The sequence below is a fragment of the Pan paniscus genome, chromosome 3 (assembly GCF_029289425.2).
Source record: "Pan paniscus chromosome 3, NHGRI_mPanPan1-v2.0_pri, whole genome shotgun sequence".
In the NCBI taxonomy this organism is placed as follows: Eukaryota; Metazoa; Chordata; class Mammalia; order Primates; family Hominidae; genus Pan; species Pan paniscus.
In genome coordinates, this window is record NC_073252.2 from 16,225,752 (window position 1) to 16,249,419 (window position 23,668).

The 23,668-nt window shown below is 44.4% G+C and overlaps 2 protein-coding genes across 35 annotated transcripts in view; both read right to left on the minus strand.

Annotated features, from left to right (window-relative positions):
- Positions 1–12,697: 12,697 nt before the first annotated feature.
- Positions 12,698–15,910, minus strand: FGFBP2 (fibroblast growth factor binding protein 2). The gene is made up of 2 exons (XM_055112129.2): positions 14,980–15,910; positions 12,698–13,158 (listed from the first exon to the last, which is right to left on the minus strand). Exon 1 carries the CDS (start codon positions 15,669–15,671, stop codon positions 15,000–15,002), a length of 672 nt encoding a protein of 223 aa, XP_054968104.1. The 5' UTR covers positions 15,672–15,910; the 3' UTR covers positions 12,698–13,158; positions 14,980–14,999.
- A 4,891-nt stretch (positions 15,911–20,801) lies between these two features.
- PROM1 (prominin 1) overlaps positions 20,802–23,668 on the minus strand; it is a 143,493-nt gene continuing 140,626 nt past the window's right edge. For all 34 annotated transcript variants that reach the window (XM_055111209.2, XM_055111229.2, XM_055111222.2 and 31 more), the window contains 2 exons: positions 23,624–23,663; positions 20,802–21,944 (listed from right to left, as the gene is read on the minus strand). In XM_055111209.2, coding sequence (XP_054967184.2) covers positions 23,648–23,663 — 16 coding nt within the window. In that variant the 3' untranslated portion in view covers positions 20,802–21,944; positions 23,624–23,647. The remainder of the gene's footprint in view (positions 21,945–23,623; positions 23,664–23,668) is intronic.

The following is a 23,668-nucleotide window of genomic DNA, read 5'->3' on the forward strand; positions in this document are numbered from 1 at the left end:
CATTATTCAGTAACCACTCTCAGCAAGGTGAAGTATCAGGCACTCAAGGGAAGATAAGATGAACATGGTTTGGCTCCTTTTCCTAGACCTGACCAGGTGAGTCTATGGCTCACACTTTGATGATTGCTGTAGTGGTGATACCTCATCACTCCGACATTTTGACGTCAAATTAAGAGGTGATGTTGTCTGGGGTGGTGTTATTTTTGTGATAAACTTCTGAGTAAGGGCCATGTCCACTTGGAAGGCCATATCTTTCCCAACTAAGTACCCAATGGAGTTGATGTGAGTCTTACTATTGGCCATGTTTGGTTAAAGCAATGGCTTATTAGGAGGGTGTGAGCCATTGGATCATAAATTAATGAAAGAACCCAGACTGACTTCTTAGTACATTTTCTGTTGCTATAACTGAATACTTGAGACCAAGTAATTATAAAGAAAAGGAGTTTATTCGACTCACTGTTCTGGATGGTGGGAAGTTTAAGATTGGGCAGCTGCATCTGGGAAGGGCTTCATGCTGCAACATAGCATGGTGGATAGCATCAAGTGGTGAGAATGCCTGTGAGAGCAGTGAACAGGCATGTGCAAAGGAAACCAAACACAAATGGGACCTAGCCTTATAACAACCCACTCTTGTGTTAACTAATCTACTCTCATGAGAGTGAGAAGTCATTCCCACAAGACAACATTAATCCTTTAATGAAGACAGATCCCTCATGACCCAAATGCCTGTAATGGTCCCACCACCTCTCAACATCATTACACTGGGGACCATGCCTATATATGAGTTTTGTTGGGAAGGCACAGACCAAGAGTAATAAAATCAAAAGTCAACAGAATGGACTGCCTAGTGCAGGATGACACTAGGTAGCTTCAATTATGATAGAAGAAATCAGTCTCATATCTGCCTAGCTCTTGGGACAATTTATGGTAATTGAACCCTGTAGAGTTTGGGCCCTATATTTGGCCTCCTCCCCTTATGTGATGGAGGCAAGATGGAATTTTTATAAAGACACCTTAAGTCCTGGGGAAAAAAGAAACTCATTTAGGTGTTTATCTGATGGCCTGAAATTTTAAAAGAAGTTGTTTGAGGAGGCCATTTTGTATCTCAACAACACCAGTTTTCTGAGACCTATAATCTCCTGTAGCACAATGACATCTACCAGGTGACTGAGAATGAACAAAGCTACAACCCTATAGAGATAGAATATGCCCAAGGACCCAGTATTGGCTCCATCCTGTCTAAGATGCCCTCAGTAGCTGTGTGAAGCTTGTGGGTACTGTGCCTATGACCCAAAACATAATGAGTACAGAGGGTCATGGGCTCAGGTCACAATAGCAGCAAGGCCAGTAACAACAAAGAGATTTGCCCATATAGCAATATTTAAGGTTTCTAGGAGTCACAGTTTTCCATGGGGAGACACCCTACACCTCGCCGCCAACCATTAGAGATGGGCCTGTCTAAATTTGGAATCAAATGGGTGAGTATCTTCATAGAGTCCCAATGCTCAGGGGCCCAACAGTCAATGTCAACCCGTGATGGACTGTTCAAGGAGGACCTCACTTGTCCAGGACTTTGTCCACCAGAGTAAGAGAAGATTTGTCACAAGAAGGGAGTTGTGCCTGGGCCTGAATGCCCAGCTCCTGAATGCTCTGTGGTGAGCCCTGTCTACGGTCTTGGCAGGCAGGTCATCAGTCTCGGTGCCCTCAAAGCACCCTAGGGGCAGCCACTCCCTGCTCCTCCTCTCTCCAGGAAGCGTTTACTGTACTAATTACCCAAATTGCCTGCTTAACCTCACATCTGCCTGGTCACTTGGTCCAATAAGGTGTGCACTGGGGACCTCTCTCACTCCCAATGGTACTACTACCTGTGCAAAGCAAGATCTGAGGTCCTTCCTTGCCACAGTTTAGACTAGAAAACTGTGAAAGGGCACAGCAGAGGTAGCACAAGGCAATGGCAGCCAAAGCACAGGCACCCCACCAGCCGGCAGTGCCCTCCCAGGTAGAGCTAATTCCTCTCTGGATTAGCTAATTCCTAAAGATAATACAGTATATGTGGTTGGCACAGTCAGCTAACGAGCCAAGAGCAGCAGGAGGCACGGTCCTTATGGAACACTGAGTCACCTTGCTGGCTGCTCAACTGTCCCAAAATGTACCTGTGGGATTTTAACTCATGAACATGACTGAATGATGACACAAAGAGGCTGGTGCCATTGAAAAAATAATTTACTACAGTTACCTCCTCCCTGCACCTCCGTATCTACAGGTTTCACATTTGTGGATTCAATCAACTGCAGATCAAAAATATTTTTAAAAAATTAAAAGAACAACCATGAAAAATAATGCAAATAAATAATACACTATAACAATGACTTACATAGCACTTATGTTGTATTAGGTATTGTAAGTAATCTAGAGATGACTTAAAGTATACAGGAAGATGTGCATAGGTTATATGCAAATACCATGCCATTTTACAGAGGGGACTTGAGCATCTGCAAATTTGAGTACCCATGGAGGTCCTGGAACTAATCCTCCTTAAATACCCAGGCATGACTGTACTCACCTTTCCAAAGAGAAGGAGCATGCCACAGCACACAGGGCTTCAGCAGGAGAAACATGAGGTTTGGGTCAGGTGGTGAAAGCAGGAGCGAGGGAACACCTAGGCCAGAGCCCTTATCATCGTTTCCGAGGGAAAGTTGAGGCTGGATGGAGAATATGGTCTCGGATGTGCTGGTTTTAATAATTCCAGCAGGCTCTGGGGCACGTGGTGTGGCTGTCTGGTCCTGTCTCCAGGTAGATTTAGGGTAAGGGTTAATACTGGCTTGGTATGTGAGAGTTAGATAAAGGGAATGGTTGGTTTACACGTGACAGGCGTGATCCCAAACATACTGTGTCATCTTTAGGAATTAGCTAACCCAGGGAGGGTCTGTCTCTCCCTGAATTTATCAGGTTCCCAAAGGTATCAAAACAGCATGAGTTGAAAAAATTAAAGCCCATGATTAATACGACCACCCAGTCTCATAGATTAAGGAACCTGAATGTCACCATCATGCTTGGTTTTATATCACCTCAGCTTTTCTCCGCATTTGTACTTTGTTTTCTCAGACTAATTTTCTCTACTTCATGGGAAACACGGGTGTCACCAGTTCCAAGCCAAGCAGAAGCGTGAACAATCCCAGGAAGAGATATGATAGGTTGGTCTTGAGTTGCATTCCTGCCATTGGACTTGTCAACCATGGCCAAAGAGCAGGATTCTATGATGAACGGCCCAGGCCTCTGAAACATGCAGTTGGGTTTGGAGGAGGAGCAACTATTCTCCCAGAAGGAGAGCGCTGTTCCCAGAAGGGAGAGAACCTATAATGTAAATGCCTGCGCTGGAAGAAAGCTACGGATAAGGTCAACAAAGAGGTTTGCGGGGGAACATTCAAGGTTTCACCTTAGGCTTCATCCAGACCAGGGGCTGTCAACCTTGCCAAGGATGAGGATCCTCTTACAACATCCACACTCTGTGCAGACCTGCCCGTCGCAGCACTCAATCACAAACTGTGACTGAGAAACAATGTGATGGTAAGAGTGACAGCAGCTACCACTTGAGCTATTACTCCTTGGAATTTGTGTGGATAATCTCATGTAATCCTTGAATCATGCTTAGGAGACAGGTACTGTTATTATTCACATTATGGAGAGGAGAAAATAAAAGATCACTCAAAACCAGACAGCTAGTGAACGGTGGGCCAGAGTCCAAAACAGGTCATTGATTCAAAAAAATGTATTCACTTAACCTATGTTATCAAAAAGTGCCACACGGCCGGGTGCGGTGGCTCATGCCTGTAATCCCAACACTTTGGGAAGCCGAGGCAGGTGGATCACCTGAAGTCAGGAGTTAGAAACCAGCCTGGCAAACATAGTGAAACCCCGTCTCTCCTGAAAATACAAAAATTAGCCTGACCTGATGGTGGGCACCTGTATTCCCAGCTACTTGGGAGGCTGAGGCAGGAGAATCGCTTGAACCCAGGAGACAGAGGTTGCACTGAGCCAAGATTGCACCACTGCACCCCAGCCTGGGCAGCAAAGTGAGACTCTATCAAAAAAAGAAAAAAGAAAAAAAAAGTGGCACAATAGTACATGGGATTGGTAATGCCTTTAAATACAGTTGCATTTTATTTACCACAATGCTATCTACGGTCATTTGAAAATGAATTGTACGTTTGTTTACAATAAATGTTACTAATTTTTATTTTTTCTTTTAAAATATTTTTTAGGCCTGGTACGGTGGCTCATGCCTGTAATCCCTGCACTTTGGGAGGCTGAGGTAGGGAGATCACTTGAGGCCAGGAGTTTGAGACCGGCCTGGCCAACATGGAAAAACTTTCTCTTTAATAAAAATACAAAAATTAGCTGGTAGGGATGGTGGTGAGCCCCTGTAACCCAGCTACTTGGGAGGCTGAGTCTTGAGAATCACTTAAACCTGAGAGGCAGAGATTGCAGTCAGCCAAGATCACACAACTGCACTCCAGCCTGGAAAGACTCCATCTCTAAATAAATAAATAAATAAATAAATATTTTTTAGAGACAGGGTCTCACTCTATCACCTAGGCCAGCATGCAGTGGCACAATTATGGCTCACTGCAGCCTTGAATTCCTGGGCTTCTGTGATTCTTCCACCCCAGCCTCCCAAGTAGTTAGGACTGCAGGCACACACCATCACACCCAGCTAAGTTTAAAGTTTTTTTTTTGTAGAGACAGGGTCTCATTTTGTTGCCCAGACTTGTCTTGAACTCCTGGACTCAGGTGATCCTCCTGCTTTGGCCTCCCAAAGCACTGAGATTATAGCCACTGTGCCTGGCAATATGTTGCTAATTTAATGGCCTCATGAATCCCTACATCTCCCCCTTCTAGCCCAATGTCCTCTATTCTCCCTACCCCAAGCCAGGCCCTGCTCTGGAGTCCTTTGGGGTCACCACTTGGAAAACTCTGAGATAACACAGGCTGCCACTCCCGAATGACCAAGTGGAAGAAATTCCACTGGGGCACTGGGAGAGGAAAAACAGTATAGGCATCCCATAACCAGCTCATCCTGAGAACTTGTACACCATTTCAAACATGGCGGAGACAAACCCTACAGAAGGACGGTGTCATCTGAGTGTGACAAAGGGAGGGATAGAGAATTAGACTCCGGCCCATGGGGCAGGTTTGATTTAGTAACATGGTCCCCCTTCTTTCAATGTAAATGATCTGAAAACAAAAAAGGGGCCAGAAACCTGTTTCACTCTCCCTTTAAAACAATTATCTGAATAAATTCAACAACTTAATTTGTCTTAGGCTTAGAACTTACACTAACAAAATGTTGTGACAAATTTTCATATTTAGCAGTGATGTGATTTCATATTTTGCAGTGATCAGGCTGATTTTGGCTCATGTCTTTCCCAGATTTGGTTGCAAGACTCCTATTTCCAGTTTTCAGAAGCATCTGTGACTCCATTGAGATAGCATGTGGCAACCTTATCCAGGAAGACTAGTCTGATGTATGAAGAGTTTTTCCTTCCTGTTTCATCAAGTTTATCTGTCTACCTGATTTATAATCATACTATGAATCTGCATAGCACAATATCATTGTCAAAGCCCTTCACTGTGTATTATTACTATATTAGATCTTTTTTAAATTATTTTATATATTTGTTTGTTTATTTATTTATTTTTGCAGAGACAGCATCTTGCTATTTTGCTCAGGCTGGTCCTGAACTCCTGGACTCAAGCAATCCTCCTGTGTTGGCCTCCCAAAGTCCTGGGATTACAGGCATGAGCCACTGCTCCCAGCCCCATCTGATCTCGATAGTCCTCAATAAGGAGTAGCCATTATTATCACCTGAAATAAAGATGAGGAAACTGACTTCTTTAGTGACTTCCCTCAAGTTTGTTGAAGTGTTTCATTTCAACAAGTACTCATTTGCTAAAGTTAGGCCCAGCTCTCCCATTCTAGTAGAGAAAATACAGTATTTTTTTCTTACTCTGGTGGAAAAAGATGAAAAGTGATACCACAATCCAAAACTAAATCTGACAGTAACTGATGCATGCTTCTAGGAAGAGTCCAGCAGAAAGCTGCACAGGGGAAATCTTGGTACCTCTTCAGTTCACAGCCTGACCTGGTTTGGCTTCGAGAAGCAGAGAGGACCACAGAAAAGGAGAGAAAGAAAGGGAACAGATACTTCCAGGGAGGTGTGAGACAAAGGGTGAGTAATTCAAAGGCTAGAGAGGGATGGTGAATATGTGCTCACATAAAACAGGTCACCCTCATTTAATAGGTCTGAAGACTTTCTCAGCTCCAATTTCTAGGTTGTCAATAGCTAATGACATCATGGTAAGGTAAGAAAGATGTTGTTTAAGGAGCAGCTACAAAACCTCCCAGCTGCCTACAGAAGGGCATTAGGCTTGATCTAGAGGCAAAATATGTCCTTTAAGAGTTCCTCTGTGCTGATTATTAACTGTAATCATTGCGGGGCACAAAAATATGTTACATATTAGTAGTTAGAAACACAACAAAGGATTTTTAGGTTTTTTTTTGTTTCTATAGATTTTTGGAAAACCAGTGGTATTTGGTCACATGAGTAAGTTTTTTAGTGGTGATTTGTGAGATTTTGGTGCACCCATCTCACAAGCAGTATACACTGAACCCAATTTGTACTCTTTTATCCCTCACCCCCTCCCAACGCTTTCCCCCTGAGTCTCCAGAGTCCACTGTGTCATTCTTATGCCTGGTGTATTAGTTTGTTTTCATGCTGCTGATAAAGACATACCCGAGACTGGGAAGAAAAAGAGGTTTAATTGGACTTACAGTTCCACATGGCTGGGGAGGCCTCAGAATCATGACAGGAGGCAAAAGGCACTTCTTACATGGTGGCAGTAAGAGAAAATGGGGAAGAAGCAAAAGCCAAAATCCCTGATAAACCCATCACATCTCATTAAACTTATTAACTACCGTGAGAATAGCATGGGAAAGACCATCCCCCATGATTCAATTACCTTCCCCTGGGTCCCTCCCACAACACATGGGAATTCTGGGAGATACAATTCAAGTTGAGATTTCAGTGGGAACACAGCTGAATCTTATTATTCTGCCACTGCCCCCTCTAAATCTCATGTCCTTGAATTTCAAAACCAATCATGCCTTCCAAACAGTCCCCCAAAGTCTTAACTCATTTCAGCATTAACCCAAAAGTTGACAGTATGAAGTCTCATCTGAGACAAGGCAAGTCCCTTTTGCCTATGAGCCTGTAAAAGCAAGCTAGTTACTTCCTAGATACAATGGGGGTATAGGTATTTGGTAAATACAGCTGTTCCAAATGGGAGAAATTGACCAAAAGAAAGGGGTTACAGGGCCCATGCAAGTCCAAAATCCAGCCAGGCAGTCAAATTTTAAAGCTCCAAAATGATCTCCTTTGACTCCAGGTCTCACATCCAGATCACACTGATACAAGAGGTGGGTTCTCATGGCCTTGGGCAGCTCTGTCCCTGTGGCTTTGTACAGTACAGCCTCCCTCCTGGCTGCTTTCATGGGCTGACGCTGAGTGTCTGCAGCTTTTCCAGGCACACAACAGTGCAAGCTGTTGGTGGATCTACCATTCTGGGGTCTGTAGGACAGTGGCCCTCTTCTCACAGCTCCACTAGGCAGTGCCCTAGTAGGGACTATGTGTGGGGGCTCCAACCCCACATTTCCCTTCTGCACTGCCCCAGCAAAAGTTCTCCAAGAAGGCCCCACTCCTACAGCAAACTTTTGCCTGGGCATCCAGGCATTTCCATACATCTTCAGAAATCTAGGTGGAGGTTCCCAAACCGCAGCTCTTGACTTCTGTGCATCTGCAGGCTCAACACTGTAGGAGATCAGTCAAAGTGGTGGGAGAAATTATAGGCAAAGGGCACGAACCTTCGGAAAGGTCAGAAGGCTCTGCAAAGCTTCGGGGAGAATAAGATAAAGGCAGCTGTTCTCTTACCCTGAGGCAGTGGGTGAGAAGTAGGTACAAGGGAGTGCAGGGGAATTTATCTAAATAGGCTCGTTTACTCATTTTGACCAGAAAAAGACCTTTGATCATCCGCGCGTGTGACCAGTTCCCTAAAAGGAGAATAATAAATGTTAATTAGCCACAGACTGTGTTTGCTCCAGGCTTTCGGCATTATGCCTGTACTAAATAAAAGCAAGCAGCTCCAGCTTATCGAGGCTGCTCTTTTCTTTGGTCCCTAGTGCCAGCAGCCCCCTAGCTGCTCTTATACTTCATGCCTGTGTCTGAGTACTCCTTTCATCTGTCACTTGGCCAGGGTCTGCGGGATGGACCCAGCAGCTGGTGCCCCTGTGAGACTCACAGCTTCCAAGGCTTGAGGCTTCCACCCTCTGAAGCCACAGCCTGAGCTTTACATTGGCCCCTTTCAGCCATGGCTGGAGCAGCTGGAACACAGGTCACCAAGTCCCAAGGCTGCACACAGCATGGGGACCCTGGGCCTGGCCCCCTAAACCACTTTTTCCTTCTGGACCTCTGGGCCTGTGATGGGAGGGGCTGCCCTGAAGGTCTCTGACATGGCCTGGAGACATGTTCCCCATGGCCTTGGGAATTAACATTTGGCTCCTTGCTACTTATGCAAATTTCTGCAGCTGGCTTGAATTTCTCCCCAGAAAATGGGTTTTTATTTTCTATCGTATAGTCAGGCCGCAAACTTTCCAAACTTTCATGCTCTGCTTCACTTTTAAAACTGAATGCCTTTAACAGTACGCAAGTCACCTCTTGAATGCTTTGCTGCTTAGAAATTTCTTCCACCAGATTCCCTAAATCATCTTTCTCAAGTTCAATCTCTAGGGATTGAACAGGGATCATTAGCTCTGGGGGTGGGGCCTGACTTTGTCTGGCAAATACATTGGTCCTCTGCTGTCACCTGGTGGCCATTACTGGTATGCAGTGGTAATTGACAACTGTCATCATGGAGTTGCCATTCTGTGAAGCTGGCAGATTCCGGCCACACCGTAGGGGCACTGGAGACTATTCTCTGCTTGGCTTAGTATCCGGTTCACTTGTAATTAGATGATGCCGTACTGTTCACAGCAATGGTGCCCCCAGTAGAGGGCTAATGGACAAAACATTCAATGCACATTTCATGTCCTTGGTCTCAGGTTGGCGTCATTTTTAAGTGGTAAGATAGACTTTGGAAGATGTGACTGAGAAAATTGCTAGACAGATGATGTTATCTGCACTGTGGCCTACACATCTTTAGCAGACAATGTGAGCATTACATGCAGCTGCTCCTCAGAGGAAACATTCCTCTTGGAGGAGGTGTTTGGAGAAAATCAGGACAGAAGAGGCAGGGATTCAGGGAGATCGGTTCTCTATGTCTATGATTTCACCATAAAATCTCTCAACCACTGCTCTTTTTCTTTTTTTAAATTGACCCTACCACCTGGGAATCTTCACTGGTTTCATCATTATTTGACACCATCAGTGACAACACAAAGAGGGTGACTCCAATCTGTTGCTTCTACCACTCCCTGGTTTGGCTTATTGAATATGGAAGATCATATGATTAATTGCTAGAATTTGTGAACCGTAATGAACTCTTTCAGTGGCTGAGTTCTACTACTGTGCCCAGCCCTCATGATTGGTGACCCATCAATGAGGAAGGCCTGGGTGTGGGTGAGTACTTGATTAATAAAGATGGATGTAGCAGTTACTGAATTAGAACAAATAGATTATGTCACTGTCGAAGGAAAGGAGCACCCCCAGTATTAGGGAGAAACCACCCTTTACATTTCAGTGTATAAACCAATTTCAGTTCATTTTTTTGTATCAAGTAATAGTAGATATTCATATTTTTCTCATGGATATGCTGTTATTTCAGCACCTTTTGGTGAAAAGAATTTCCTTTTCTTTTTTAAAATTTCTTTATAAAATTCAAATAAAATACGTATATCATAAAATATGCCATCTTAACAATTTTAAGTGTATAATTTGGTAGTATTAATTACATTTGTTATGCAACCATCACTGCTGTCCACTTCAAGAACTCTTTTAATCTTATAAAACTAAAACTCTATAAACATTAAACTAACTTCCCATTCTCACCTCACCATAGTCTCTGGCAGCCAACATTCTACTTTTGGTATCTGTGATTTTTGACTAGTCTAGGTACCTCATATCAGTGGAATCGTGCAGTATTTGTCTTTTGTGACTGGCTTATTTTATCTGTCATAATGTACTCATGGTTCGTCCATATTGTAGCCTATGTCAGAATTATCTGCTTTAAGGTTTAACAAAGCCTTTCCTTTTAGGATGACTGAAATATTGCTTGGCCAATGTTACTCTGCATAGAACACATGGAAATGTTAAAATACACCTTTCTGGGCCTCACCCCAGATACTCTGGTTCAGTTTGTCTGTGGTGGGGCCTGAGAATTAGCATTTTTTTTGAGATGGAGTCCTGCTCTGTCGCTCAGGCTGGAGTGCAGGGGCATGATTTTGGCTCATTGCAACCTCCGCCTCCCTGGTTCAAGTGATTTTCCTGCCTCAGCCTCCTGAGTAGCTGGGATTACAGGCACCTACCGCCACGCCCAGCTATTTTTTGTATTTTTTAGTAGAGATAGGGTTTCGCCATGTTGGCCAGGCTTGTCTCAAACTCTTGGCCTAAGGTCATCTGCCCTCCTCAGCCTCTCAAAGTGCTGGGACTACAGGCATGAGCCACCGCCCCCGGCCAAGAATTAGCATTTCTAAAGCTCCCCAGCAGAAGCAGATGCCTCTGGCCCACCTGTCACCCTTTGGGTAGCACAGATTTTCATCTTTAAAATCACTGGTCAGCTATATGGTGATGTTAGTTTAAAATGTTGGTGAAAAATGGTCTGTGACAAATCCCAGCCTATCCTGTGATGTTTACAAATTGAACGCCATGAGCGTTAGAATTGGGTGAACCTGGATTTCTCTGCTGTCCTGACTCTTAACAAGCTGTGTACAACTCACCTCTCCAGACTTTCAAGTCCCTTGGTTTATAATTGGGAATAAAACTACTTACCTCCTAGGGATGTAGTGAGAGCTATATGAGGGGGTGAGTGAAAGGCTCAGAGCCCTTATAAGAAATAGACTTGGCATGTCACAGTAGATGCTTGATGTATATATATTTTAGAAACTCAACCCCAGCAAACGTCCCCTGGCTGCCCCCACCCACCGCCTTCTGTGTCATCTCCAACACTCATCAATGTGTTGTCTTGGTTTCCACTACTTCACTGCACTTCTAAGATGTGAAACCTAGTTGGTTAGTTCATGTCTCCCCTATCCAATGTGTTGCACAGTGCCTGGGACATAGTTGATGAGGAATAAATATTTCTTAATTGTGTGAACTACATATAGAGGCCATATTAGTAGTCTTCAACTCAGGTTACACATAGAATTGCCTGGAAATTACTTAGGATACACCCCAGAGATTCTAATTCAATTAATTAAGGGCGGTGTTTCCCAAACTTGGCTGCATATTAGAGTCACCAGGGGAAATGTAAAATTGCACATGCTCAGGCCCCATCCCTGGCCAGTTACACCATAACCTTTGGTGCTGACGTCCAAGCACCAGTGTTTTTGAAAAGCTGCCCCAGGTGACTCCATTATGTAGCTAGGGTTGGGCACTACTGGGCTAGATGGGGAAACAATTTAAGTACATCAAGAGTGGACTAGTGGGCCAGGTACAGTGGCTCACGCCTGTAATCCCAGCACTTTGGGAGGCCGAGGCGGGCGGATCACCTGAGGTCAGGAGTTCGAGACCAGCCTGGCCAACATGGTGAAACCTTGTCTCTACTAAAAATACAAAAATTAGCTGGGCATGGTGGCACATGCCTGTAATCCCAGCTACTCGGGAGGCTAAGGCAGGAGAATCGCTTGAACCCAGGAGGCGGAGGTTGCAGTGAGCTGAGATTGCACCACTGCACTCCAGCCTGGGTGACAGAGCGAGACCCATCTTGAATAAATAAATAGCCATTAAAAAAAAGAGAGAGAGTAGACTATTAATGTGTTCTTAGGTAAGACAAATACGAAATTAAGAAGAGAGTGAGTCACTTTTCGCGTATGTCTAATAAAATCTAATTTTCTTCCTTTCCAACTCTGTTGATTAATTTAATTGCTGAGTGTACAGGGTTGTTCTCTTTCAGGTTCACTTCTCTATCTTTTTGGCTAGTTGCTGTTGCTGCATGGTGGCTGTGCTGGGTTGAATAGTGCCCACCAAAAATTTTTGTCCATTTGGAATCTGTGAATATGATCTTATTTGGGAATAGGGTGTTTGCAGATATGATGGAGTTAAGATAAGGTCTTTCTTGATTAGGATGGACCCTAATCCAGTGGCTGGTGCCCTTATCAGGAGAGGGAAATTTGACACACACGCAAGGGAAAATTCCATGTGAAGACAGAGGCAGGGATTAGAGTGATATGTCTATAAGCCAAGGAATGTCAAGGATTCCAGCAACTTTAAGAAACTGAGAGAGAGGCATTGAACAGATTTTCCCTGAGACCCTCCAGGAGAAACTAACTTTGGTGACATCTTGAGGCACTTCTTGCCTCCATCACTGTGGGAGAACACATTTCTGTTGCTTTAAGCCACCTAGTCTGTGTAATGCACGATGGCACCCTGAATAAAATAATAGTGACTTCATGGGTATACATGATCTCTATAGCATCTAGGTATCGCGTTCATTAAGAAGACTAAAGTCGTATTTCTGAAATCATTCTTTTATTTTGCACACACATAGCTGCTATTTACTGAACTTTCTCTAACTCCAAGTCCATGTTACCATGCAATGAAATGTGACAAATTCATGTCCTGCTCAGAAGGCTAAACTGGAAATTCATGAATGCGTTACATATTTAAACTTTCATAGAAGGCTCAGATCAACAAAGCAAAACTTCTATAGATAATAAGTAGATGTGTATGCTTGTCACTCTTGGGCCCATCAGCACCTGTTCCCTATCATATTGCTGAACTCTGCAAACTCCAGAAAGGAAGGTTTCTTTTCCAAACTTCAGAGAAGCTGCAGATCAAGAATTTGGGCAGTTGCATCTGATTAGAAACTCTCTTCTTCCAGTGTGAGAACGTTGGACTGAAAGCGGCATAATATAAAAAGAGATGGTTGTCTGTCAGGGAGAGGTCAGATCTAAAAAAAAAAAAAAAAAAAAGGAAGGGATGAAAAATTCTTTGTTAGTTGTTATGGGTTGAATTGTGTGAATTGTGTCCCTCCCAAAACCTAAAAACCGTAGACTTAAGTCCTAACCTCCAGTACCTCAGGGAGAGTTTGTATTTAAAGATAGGGGCCATTAAAGAGATGGTTAAGGTAAAATGGGGCTGTTTGGGTGGGACTTCATCCAGTGTGAATGGTATCCTAACAGAAAGAGATGAGGACACAGACCCACCCAGAGGAATGACAGCGAGAAGGCTGCCATCTATGAGTCAAGGAGAGAGTCCTCAGAAGACACCAATCCTGCTGACACCTTGATCTTGGAATTTCAGTCTCCAGAATTGTGAGAAAATATATTTCTGCTGTTTAAGCCACCCATTCTGCGGTATTTTGCTATGGCAGCCCCAGCAAGCTAATACAGTAGTCCTATGCAGCTTATCTGCAGGATCAAGATATTGTTTTCAGCTTTAGCGCCTGTATGCATCTGTATATACGCTGTACATCTGTCTGTATAAATACGCATGGATGGATGTCTAAATGGGTACTCTTCTGTTGACATTGTTTATCTCTGTGTGGTGGGATTATGGATGAAGTTTTAAAATTCTTTGTGTTTTTCTGTTGTGTTTGAATTTTTCAAATGATTTGTATGTCTTATTTGTAGAAAGACCAAAAAAATCACTTTTAAAAGAAAAAAAAAAGGACCTCCCCTCAATAGTAACTTTTTTTGGCTTAAGTGTCCCCTTTTCTCCTCTGGGACAGATCTGAAATATTAAACAAGCAGAAAACCTCCAGCCCAGAACAGCAGACACCAAAACAACTTTGTTGTGAACCAACATTTCTTGCTGCCTGGGCGCTTGTAGAAAGAGCCTTATTTGTTTGGTGGTATTAGTTATCAAAGTGCTATTTATCAGGAAATCTGCTTTGTTCCTATTTTTCTTACACAGATAATATGAAAAAACCTCAGAAACTCTCCTTTTAAACTCAAAGTGCACAAATAAGACTGGAATCCCATGTAAATGAACTCCTTGCTGGTGTGCAAAATTAATGAAAGCTGCTACATTTAAGGACAGAGATCAGTAATAAGCCTTATTTCCACAAGAAAAAGTTTGGTCTTTTAAAAGCAATACTTGGAGTTGATTAAATCTGTTATTATTAATTAGATTTTCTCCTCTGTGATGAACAAAAAACAATTAAAGGCTTTGAGAGCTGTGAGAAAGACTTTAAAGACTATTTGACTCAAACTTTCCTCAGTGCACAACACTCCCCACCCTAACTTGACTGTAGGAGAAAAAACTGAGAACAAGACGGGGTGTGGCGACACCTCCACCATGACATAGCGCCTCGGCCACAAACAGCTGCAGCAAAGGCTTGGTTCATTAGGAAACGTTACCCGGCAGAATTCCAAAGGCCTCAGTCTAACAGTGAGGTGGTTCCATCACAAGGAGATTCTCAACCTTGGCTGCACATTCAAATCACTTGGGGGACAGTTTTAAAAGTCCACATTCCTGCGCTACTATGTTGGAGACATAGATGGAACGGTCTGGCAAGGGGCCTGGGCATCAGCATTTTTAGAGCTCCTTGTAGGTGATTCCTATGCAACTCCAGGGTCAAGTGCCACTCCGGATGAACTACCTCATCTACTCTGCTCTGCAACAGACAGCCTCAAACCCACCCCCAAACACATGCTGAGACTCTGATGTGGTCGCAGCAGCTGTGAAAGTGCTAAGTGCCTCTCACATAGTCTCTGTATATAAGTATATACACGTAGTCTCTGTATATAAGTAAAGGAAAGGGTGTTACCTGTAGGGGTCTTTCACCTGTCACCCTCGGAAGAAGCTGATGAGAAAGGCACACAGGGCCTGGAAGGGCTTCCAACAATGTTCCCAGGCCTTCTTCTTTGCTTCCTCATTCCCTCCGGGCCTGGGTCCAGGCTGGGTAGGTTTGGCTGTGGGTCGGGTGGTGGGTTTGGCTTTTCCCAGCTCTTCCATGGAGTCCTTTCCCAGCTGTGTTGCTTCTGTGAGTTTCACTGTGGCCTTGGGCCTCAGAGATGGCGTCCCAGCCTCAGGCTGCTGGTTGGGCTCTGGGCTGCCCTTGAGGCTGGAAGTCACCTGCTGCATGTGGGCCTGGGGTCCAGCCTCCCTGCACACGGATGGCCTCAGCACCGGGGCCCCCTGGCACGCATGGTGAAGGCGCCTCAGCTCCTGCAGGGCTTGATTCCAGTAAGGTTTGGGGTCAGCAACGAAAGCCTGGCACATGCTGGGCTGCCCCCTGTACTCACACCAGTATGTCTGGTCTGTGTTGCGGCAGTCGACGCGAAGCCAGACTTCTCCAGCACCTTGCCCCAAGCTGCTGGGACGCATAGTGCAGGAATCTCTCCCTCCAGTCTGGAAATGGAATTCCTCCCCAGTGCTTCCTTGCTTTTGCCTCGGGGCCTGACCCAAAGTCCCCAGGCAGGACAAGGTCACCAGCAGGAGGCAGGGGACGAACTTCATGGCGATACTCCGATAAACTTGCTTGCAACCCTGCACCAGGAGAGAGAACACAAGTGGGACGAGTCACCCTTTAAAGGGTGCTGCACAAAAGACTCTTTCTCTGCAAGGGTGGGGAGGATGTTTTGCAGCAAATGAGAAACGTGCCCACAGACCTTAGACACGTAACACTTGGCAAGGGCAGAGCAGCCACCAGGGGCCGCCCACCACAAGCAAAGGGAATGGTTTTCCTGAGTGCCTCAGAGAGATCTGCCCCAGCCCTGTCATGCACAAAGCACTACACACAGCTCTGGGGCTGAGGGTTTTACAGTTTTCCAACCACAGGGTGCTTGCTCTAAAATTGGCCCTTGTACGGGAACAGCCTTCTTTGTCAACATTTGGTATATGCCAAGCTGTGGCAGTGGAATTCTGGAAAGTGAGGTTTGCAGCTGGGAGTCTGGGCTGCCTCGAGGCTCCCTCCTGCTCCCTGGAATCCCCATCTTGGGGGACCATGGCTTTAGTTAATCCAAAGGAAGCCAGAATTTTATGAGCCTAGGTGTTATGAGATGGCCTAGCAAATGCAAAAAAGACTATGTGAGGTTGTGTGAGGATGTGTGTGCCAGAGGGACACAGAGACACTCCCCCTCCCACCCACCGAGCTGAAAGTCACCTGGTGTGGCCTCTGTGGGGCTGTCCCGCCATCACCGTGGCCACAGGCCACAGTGCTGCAATGTTCACTTCCCTTCTTATTGCATGCCTTACAATTGCACCAACTGAATGACGACGAGGAAGGCATGCAAATATATGTTCACACTGGGATTCAGTCTATTTTAGACCATGAATTCTATTTCAAATTCAATTGAAATAACACAGTTTTAATTATATCACAGGAAAATATGATTTTAAATATTATTATTATTGTTCTAAAATAGAAAAAAAATAAATTGAAAATAACTTTTGATTCTGTGTCGAGAATCATAGTTTGGTATGGTCATAACTGTCTTTTGATGACCCTTCCAGAGGGCACTGTGGAGTGGACTAAAGGTGGCAATTTGCTGTTAGGAATAGGGTAGACGGATGTTGGGGGACTAGTTTGAATGTGAGGGATTTATCTTGACGATCCCACGTAGGGTAGTTGGTACCTGGCACAGCCTTCCTTCCACCTGGATATTCTGAGTCCTCAGAAGACCTAGTAGGGCTGGAACTAAAGCCAGGCTGAGCTTCGGCAGCCACTGTGTGTAGCAGTGAGAGCCTTCCAGAAGAGGGCATCACCCCAGGTGGGAAGCAGAGGAAGCTTCCAAGAAGTGGTGCCAAACCTTCAAGACAAGTCAGTCAATTTGTCAGGTTGAGAAAGGGTAAAGGGCAGGTGTTTTGTTTGTTTGTTTGTTTGTTTGTTTTGGCCTCATTCTGTCACCTAGACCGGATTGCACTGGTGTAATTATAGCTCACTGTAGCCTCCAACTCCTGGGCTCAATTACTTCTCCTGCCTCAGCCTCTCAAGTAACTGGGACTACAGGCATGGGCTGCCACACCCAGCTAAATTTTAAATTTTAAATTTTTAGGGACAGGCTCTCACTCTGTTGTCCAGGCCGATCTCAAACTCCAGGCCTCAAGCAATCCTCCTGCTTCCTTGTCCTCTGGAGTCACTGGAATTACAGATGTGAACCACCACAACCAGCTAAAGGTAGGTTTTTTTTTTTTTTCACACAGTCTTACTTTGCCACCCAGGCTAGAGTGCAGTGGCACAATCTTGGCTCACTGCAACCACCACTTCCCAGGTTCAAGCAATTGTCCTGCCTCAGCCACCTGAGTAGTTGGGATTACAGGCACCTACCACCATGCCAGGCTAATTTTTGTGTTTTTAGTAGAGATGGGGTTTCACGACGTTGGCCAGGCTGGCCTCAAACTCCTAACAAGTGATCCGCCCACTTCAGCCTCCCTAAGTGCTGAGATTACAGGCACGAGCCACTGCGCCTGGCCAAGGGCAGATTCTTAAGGCAGGATAATGCTTCCTGTAAAGGAGTGATCCTGGAGTGCAGGTTTATGGACTGCTGAAATGTCAAGGGCAAGGAGGCAGTGGTGAGAATCAGGCTGGAGAGGTGACTCAGGGTGGGGTCCGCAGCCCCCGTACCAATCCACAGGGCCAGTTCTAAGACAGAGGCTTGCCCTTTGTGTGCTTCCAACTCAGGAGCCCCTGGAGTAAACAGCACTCCAAGCCAGGCTCCATGTCGTGGCCACAGGAAGGCAGGTGTTCAGCTCCAACCTCCTTTCCCCCACCCACCACAGTGTTGCAGGGAACAGCTTGCTAGACCCATCTAGCCGCCCTGAGGTTATGGCCAGCCCTTTTCAATGCCCTAGTGAGGCTGAGTTTACCCTGCAATGGGAACTTATCATAAGAGCTCTAATCACGCTCTTCCTCTTTTCGCTTTTGGGACAAGCCAAACCTCAAGACCTTTGCACTAGTGCCCAGTGCCTGAAAATCTTTTCCTTGAACATTGCATGCCTGCCTTCTCCCTGCCACCTTCACAGAGGCCTTCCCTCGCTATACAACATAAATGAGCTCTTCTGTTCCTCTATCACTTCATCCTGCTTTAATCCTCTTGACGGCAGTGATTTCTCTCTCTTTTTTTGAGACAGAGTTTTGCTCTGTCACCCAGGCTGGAGTGCAATGGCGTGATCTCAGCTCATTGCAACCTCCGCCTCCTGGGTTCAAGCAGTTCTCCTGTCTCAGCCTCCCGAGTAGCTGGGACTATAGGCACATGCCACCACACCTGGCTAATTTTTGTATTTTTAGTAGAGACAAGGTTTCACCATATTGGTCAGGCTGGTCTTGAACTCCTGACCTCGGATTATCCACCTGCCTTGGCCTCCCAAAGTGCTGGGATTACAGGTGTGAGCCACCATGCCCAGCCCAATTTCTCTTCTTTCTTATTTGCTTGTTCATCTTTTAAGTGTGGAGTGTCATGATCAGATTTGCACTGTAAGAGACTGCTGTGTTGAGAAAGGATTGGTGGACAGGGGGACTTTGCACAGGGAGGGTAGTGGGCAAGCTGGCTCTGTATGGGCTGAGTTGCTGTAACAAAAAGACCTTCTCTATTATGAACCAGTCTTCCAGGTTCATGCCTGGAAGTTCTTCAAATTTAACACATGCCTTCCAAGGTTTGTTTGATTGCTGCCATTTCCAGTGGAATAAGTCCAGGATCTGCAGTTTTGTCTTAGTAGACACTTCACTTACTTACTGCTGGCCTAAGCCTAGTCACTCAGCTACATCTAGCTGCAAGGGAGGCTGGGAAATACAGTCCCCACCAGGTAGCCTATGTCTAGCCAAAACTCAGGGGGCTGGAAGCCTAAAAGAAAGAGGGGAATGCCTCGCTAGCCAAGAGACATTATGAAAACTGTAAGAGGATCTCATCAGTGGGGATGGAGAGGAAGGCTTGGTGACCAAGGGTGGATGGAAGGGAGGGGGAAAGCAGACTTAAGAGATTCCTACAGCTCCGGTGATAGGGTGAAGGTGGAGAAATTCAAGAAAGGGAACATGGTGAGGAGAACCTGTGGCGATGTGCAGGTCAGGACAGTGGTTTAAGGCAGGGGCCACAAACTGTGGCCCATGTGGCCTGCTTTTGTAATTTTTGAAGAACACGGCAATATCTATTCACTTACGTATTGCCTATGGCTACTTTTGTGCTACAACAGAGTTGAGGAGACATAGGCCACATGGCCCAGAAAGCAAAATAGATTCACTGTCTGACCCTTTTCAGAGAAAGGTTGCCAACCTCTGGTTTAAGGTGCATCTGGGTGGAGACATGTCATGAACACAGGGTTGGCTGGAGCTCTATGTGACGAGAGAACCAAAGGGAGCAGGTGAGGTGATGAGTGAATGAAATTACCCAAGGAGAGAGTGAGGGGCGAACCAGGAGAGAACCTGCGAATGCCACCTAAATTTAAGAACTGGAGAGATGAGTGTTGGAAGGAGACTGAGGAATAGACAGCCATGCCCCAAGAGGACACTGGAGATGGCTCTTTTGGGAGCCTGAAGGGAGATCTTTGTAAAGGGGACGTGTTCACAAAAGTCAAGTCCTCGGTGACCCCGACAGGAGCCCTTCAGGAGTGGTGGGGACAGAAGGCAGGTCACAGGAGTTGAAGAACCAATGGAAATGAGAAAGTGGACATAGAGATGTGTCGAGAGTTCTTTCAAGGAAATTATTTCCAAAGAGAGAGGGAAAAAAGAAAACATCTTGTACTACCAGGCTGAGTGTGCAATGAATGGGGTTGAGGAAAGGCTGATTTTTTTTCTTTTTTGAGACAGAGTCTCACTCTCTCAGCAGGCTGGAGTGCAGTGGCGCGATCTCAGCCCGCTGCAACCTCTGCCTTCCAGGTTCAAGCGATTCTCCTGCCTCAGCCTCCTGAGTAGCTGGGACTACAGGTGCCCACCACCACGCCCAGCTAATTTTTGTATTTTTAGTAGAGATGGGGTTTCACCATGTTGGCCAGGATGGTCCCGATCTCCTGACCTCATGATCCACCCCCTTTGGCCTCCCAAAATGTTGGGATTACAGGCGTGAGCCACTGTGCCCGGCCAGGCTGATTTTTTTTTTTTTTTTTTTAAAGCAAAGATAAGAACTTTAGGACCATATCCTTCCACTGTGTTTGGTGATTTGAGATACTGAAAAATAAATAAATAAAAGTTGCAAGAGTGACACCAGGAGTATTAAGTTGGCTTGAATAACTTCAATTAATATTTAAATGGGTGATACAAAAATCAGGTTTTCAAAAAATGGGAAGTTAAGAGATAATTTCCTCCAGAAGAATTATACACTACATAGTCTTGTTTAAATTGCAAGCCTCTTGTGTGTTGTTTTAAAAAAATTCATTTTTACTGGTGTATGTTTAGGAGTACATCAGGCAAAGTACAGTTTGCCTATAGTTGGTATCCAATTGTGTATATTGTGACCTGGACAGTTCCCTAAGAAATGATGACTTTAGATCTGAAGAAGATCTAAAATATAGCCCACTTTGACCTTGACCTTGAATTACTTCTGTATAATGGGCCCTTTAATAATAATTAATGGAATAAATTCACAAATAACATAGGCTCAAATTTCATCATCTAAGTTGTGAGTCGCTGGATCTACTCAAGGAAGTAACATACAGACCATGTTTTCCAAGTTCCTTTTTATTGAAATGAATCAGAACTGCAATCTGCACATGAAAAGACCTGGGGGGAATGCCTACATCTGGAATTTCATTACGTCAACGTTAAATTTTGTCCGACCAGTTTTTCATTGCTGATCACTTTTGATAATGACAGATCCAACATGAAACTCCTGAAGCAAATGAATATTTACCTTGTGCTTTCATGCAAATTTAGGGACCAAACTCAAAGGTTTCATCCATGCTGGACACCAGATCTAAGAATTGTGACAGGATCTTCTCATATTTCATTTTAGAACACTTGATACTAGTCTGATGATACTCATGTTAGCTGCACTCCAATTAATGTTTATCCTAATGCAACAGAAAACTCTGTTAAACTGTACACCGTAATTGGCATCTGTTAAAACAACTCCACTTTTGAACGAACAGCATTTCTTTCTCTCAAGATCTCTCTCTCTCTTTTGAATTTGCCAGATGGAGTTATGCAGGTTTCTCTATGATTGCTTTTGCGTGCCATTTCCAAGTGGAACATGGCCAATCTTTGATAAAGTATAATAGATGAAAATCTCTGCGCGAAGGATATGCTGTAGGTTTCACACACTTTTAGTGAAAATGGATTATTTTCAACAGCACCAAGAAGTCAATGGTGACTTATTTAGCTCATTTAGAAGAAAGTCCTATAATACTCATTTGTTTAAAAAACTCTGTGGTAACAAAAGGTATATACACCGTTTACTGTACACAAAATGCATCTTTCCTGTAAACTGGTGTGTGTTTAGCACACTCCACACATGGCAATATGTTAGAACCTAGCCATCACATTTGATAGAGTTTTGATAGAAATGCATCCAATGGGAACAAACACCCCATATGTTGTAGTGTCTAAATAGAAACTCAGTGTAAAAAAGTAAAAAACAAAAATAGACAGGAAGGGAGGGAGTCATCCTTGAATAGTGATGGACCATGGACTATAACGTGATTGTGTTCATTCTTAAAGCACTACCCAGAGACCAATGGTGCCGTTGCCTTGGTGCCCGCCTGAGTCACTACGTTGCCACTGGCGTTGCTCCTGGATTTGGAAAGTCCTTGTAGACCCAGAAACTATCAAAAATCTGTGATCCTTTCCACTTTGAGTTCCTGATGCTGAAATGAAAGTTAAACACAATTTTAGAAATTGCTTTTGAATTAATAAAGAGAAAACCAGGAATGCATAATCCTAAAATGGTCCCCACCAGGAGCCTAAGAACTAAGGAAAATATAAACTCATTCAAGAGGCACAGCAATATGTTTGTTGCAAAGCAATCTGTTAAAATATAGCAATATAGAAAAAAACTTTGTGGTTTTTGTTTATTTATTTTATTTTATTTTATTTTATTTTATTTTTTGAGAGGGAGTCTCACTCTGTCGCCCAGGCTGGAGTGCAATGGCGCGATCTCGGCTCACTGCAACCTCCGTCTCCCGGGTTTAAGCCTCAGCCTCCCAAGTAGCTGGGACTACAGGAACCTGCCATCATGCCTGGCTAATTTTTATATTTTTTAGTAGAGATGGGGTTTCTCCATGTTGGCCAGGCTGGTCTCGAACTCCTAACCCCAAGTGATCTCCCCACCTCAGCTTCCCAAAGTGCTGGGATTACAGGCATGAGCCACCATGCCCAGCCAGAAAAAATTTTAAGTCCATAATACTCAAGGTACGTGGTTGGTACACAGATTTCTATATTTTTGTTTGTTTGTTTGTTTGTTTAGAGATAGGGTTTCACTACATTTTCCAAGTTGGAGTGCACGAGTGTGTTGGCTATTCACGGGTATAATCATGGTTCACTGCATCTTTGAACTCCTGGGCTCAAGCAATCCTTCTACCACAGCCTCCCACCCCAGTAGCTGGGACTACAGGCAGGTACCACCACACCTGGCTTATTGTTTTACTCTAAAAAAACACTTTCCTTTTTTTTTTTTTTTTTTTTTTGTGATGGAGTCTCACTCTGTTGCCCACGCTGGAGCGCAGTGGTGTGATCTCGGCTCACTGCAACCTCTGCCTCCCAGGTTGAAGCGATTCTCCTGCCTTGGCCTCCTGAGTAGCTGAGATTACAGGCAGGATTACAGGGGCCCCCCACCACACCCGGCTAACTTTTTTTAGTAGAGACAGGGTTTCACCATGTTGGCCAGGCTGGTTTTGAGCTCCTGACCTCAAGCGATCTGCCCGCCTCGGCCTCCCATAGTGCTGGGATTACAGGCGTCAGCCACCGCACCAGCCCTTATTTTTTTACTTAAAAAATCTTATCTTTTTAAGTAAAAAAATTTTATTTTTTTAATATACACACACATACTCACTGTGTGTGTGTATATATATATATATAAATACACACACATTTATATAGCAATGCATATATATACAGAGAGGGTCACCGTATCGTATGTATACATGCAGTCGTCCCTCTGGATCCATGTGGGATTGGTTCCAGGACCGCTACACACATCCTCCTACATACTGTATATCATCTCTAGATTACTCAAAATACCTAATACAATGTAAGTGTTATGTAAGTAGCTGTTATACTGTATTGTTTTTATTATTTTTATTTTTGTACTGTTATTTAAAAAAAATTTTTTTAGAGTATTTTTGATCCACAGTTGGTTGAATCAATCGGTGGATGTGGAACCTGCAGATACAGAGGGTGGACTGGACATATAAAATATCTTGTCTAATATACTGATCTAGATTCCCCACTTAATGTGGCAATGTATTAGGAATAGCTATGTTTTGATGTTCTAAAAACTAAAAACTATAGTCCTGTAGATTCTCTTCAATGAAAGCATCACACTTACCTCAAGCAGTTTCAACATCAGCTATCAATGTTGTGATGGGCTAAA

What these genes read in the sequence shown, in the direction of transcription:
- FGFBP2 (XM_055112129.2), bottom strand. Translation starts at nt 15,671, where the DNA reads ATGAAGTTCGTCCCCTGCCTCCTGCTGGTGACCTTGTCCTGCCTGGGG.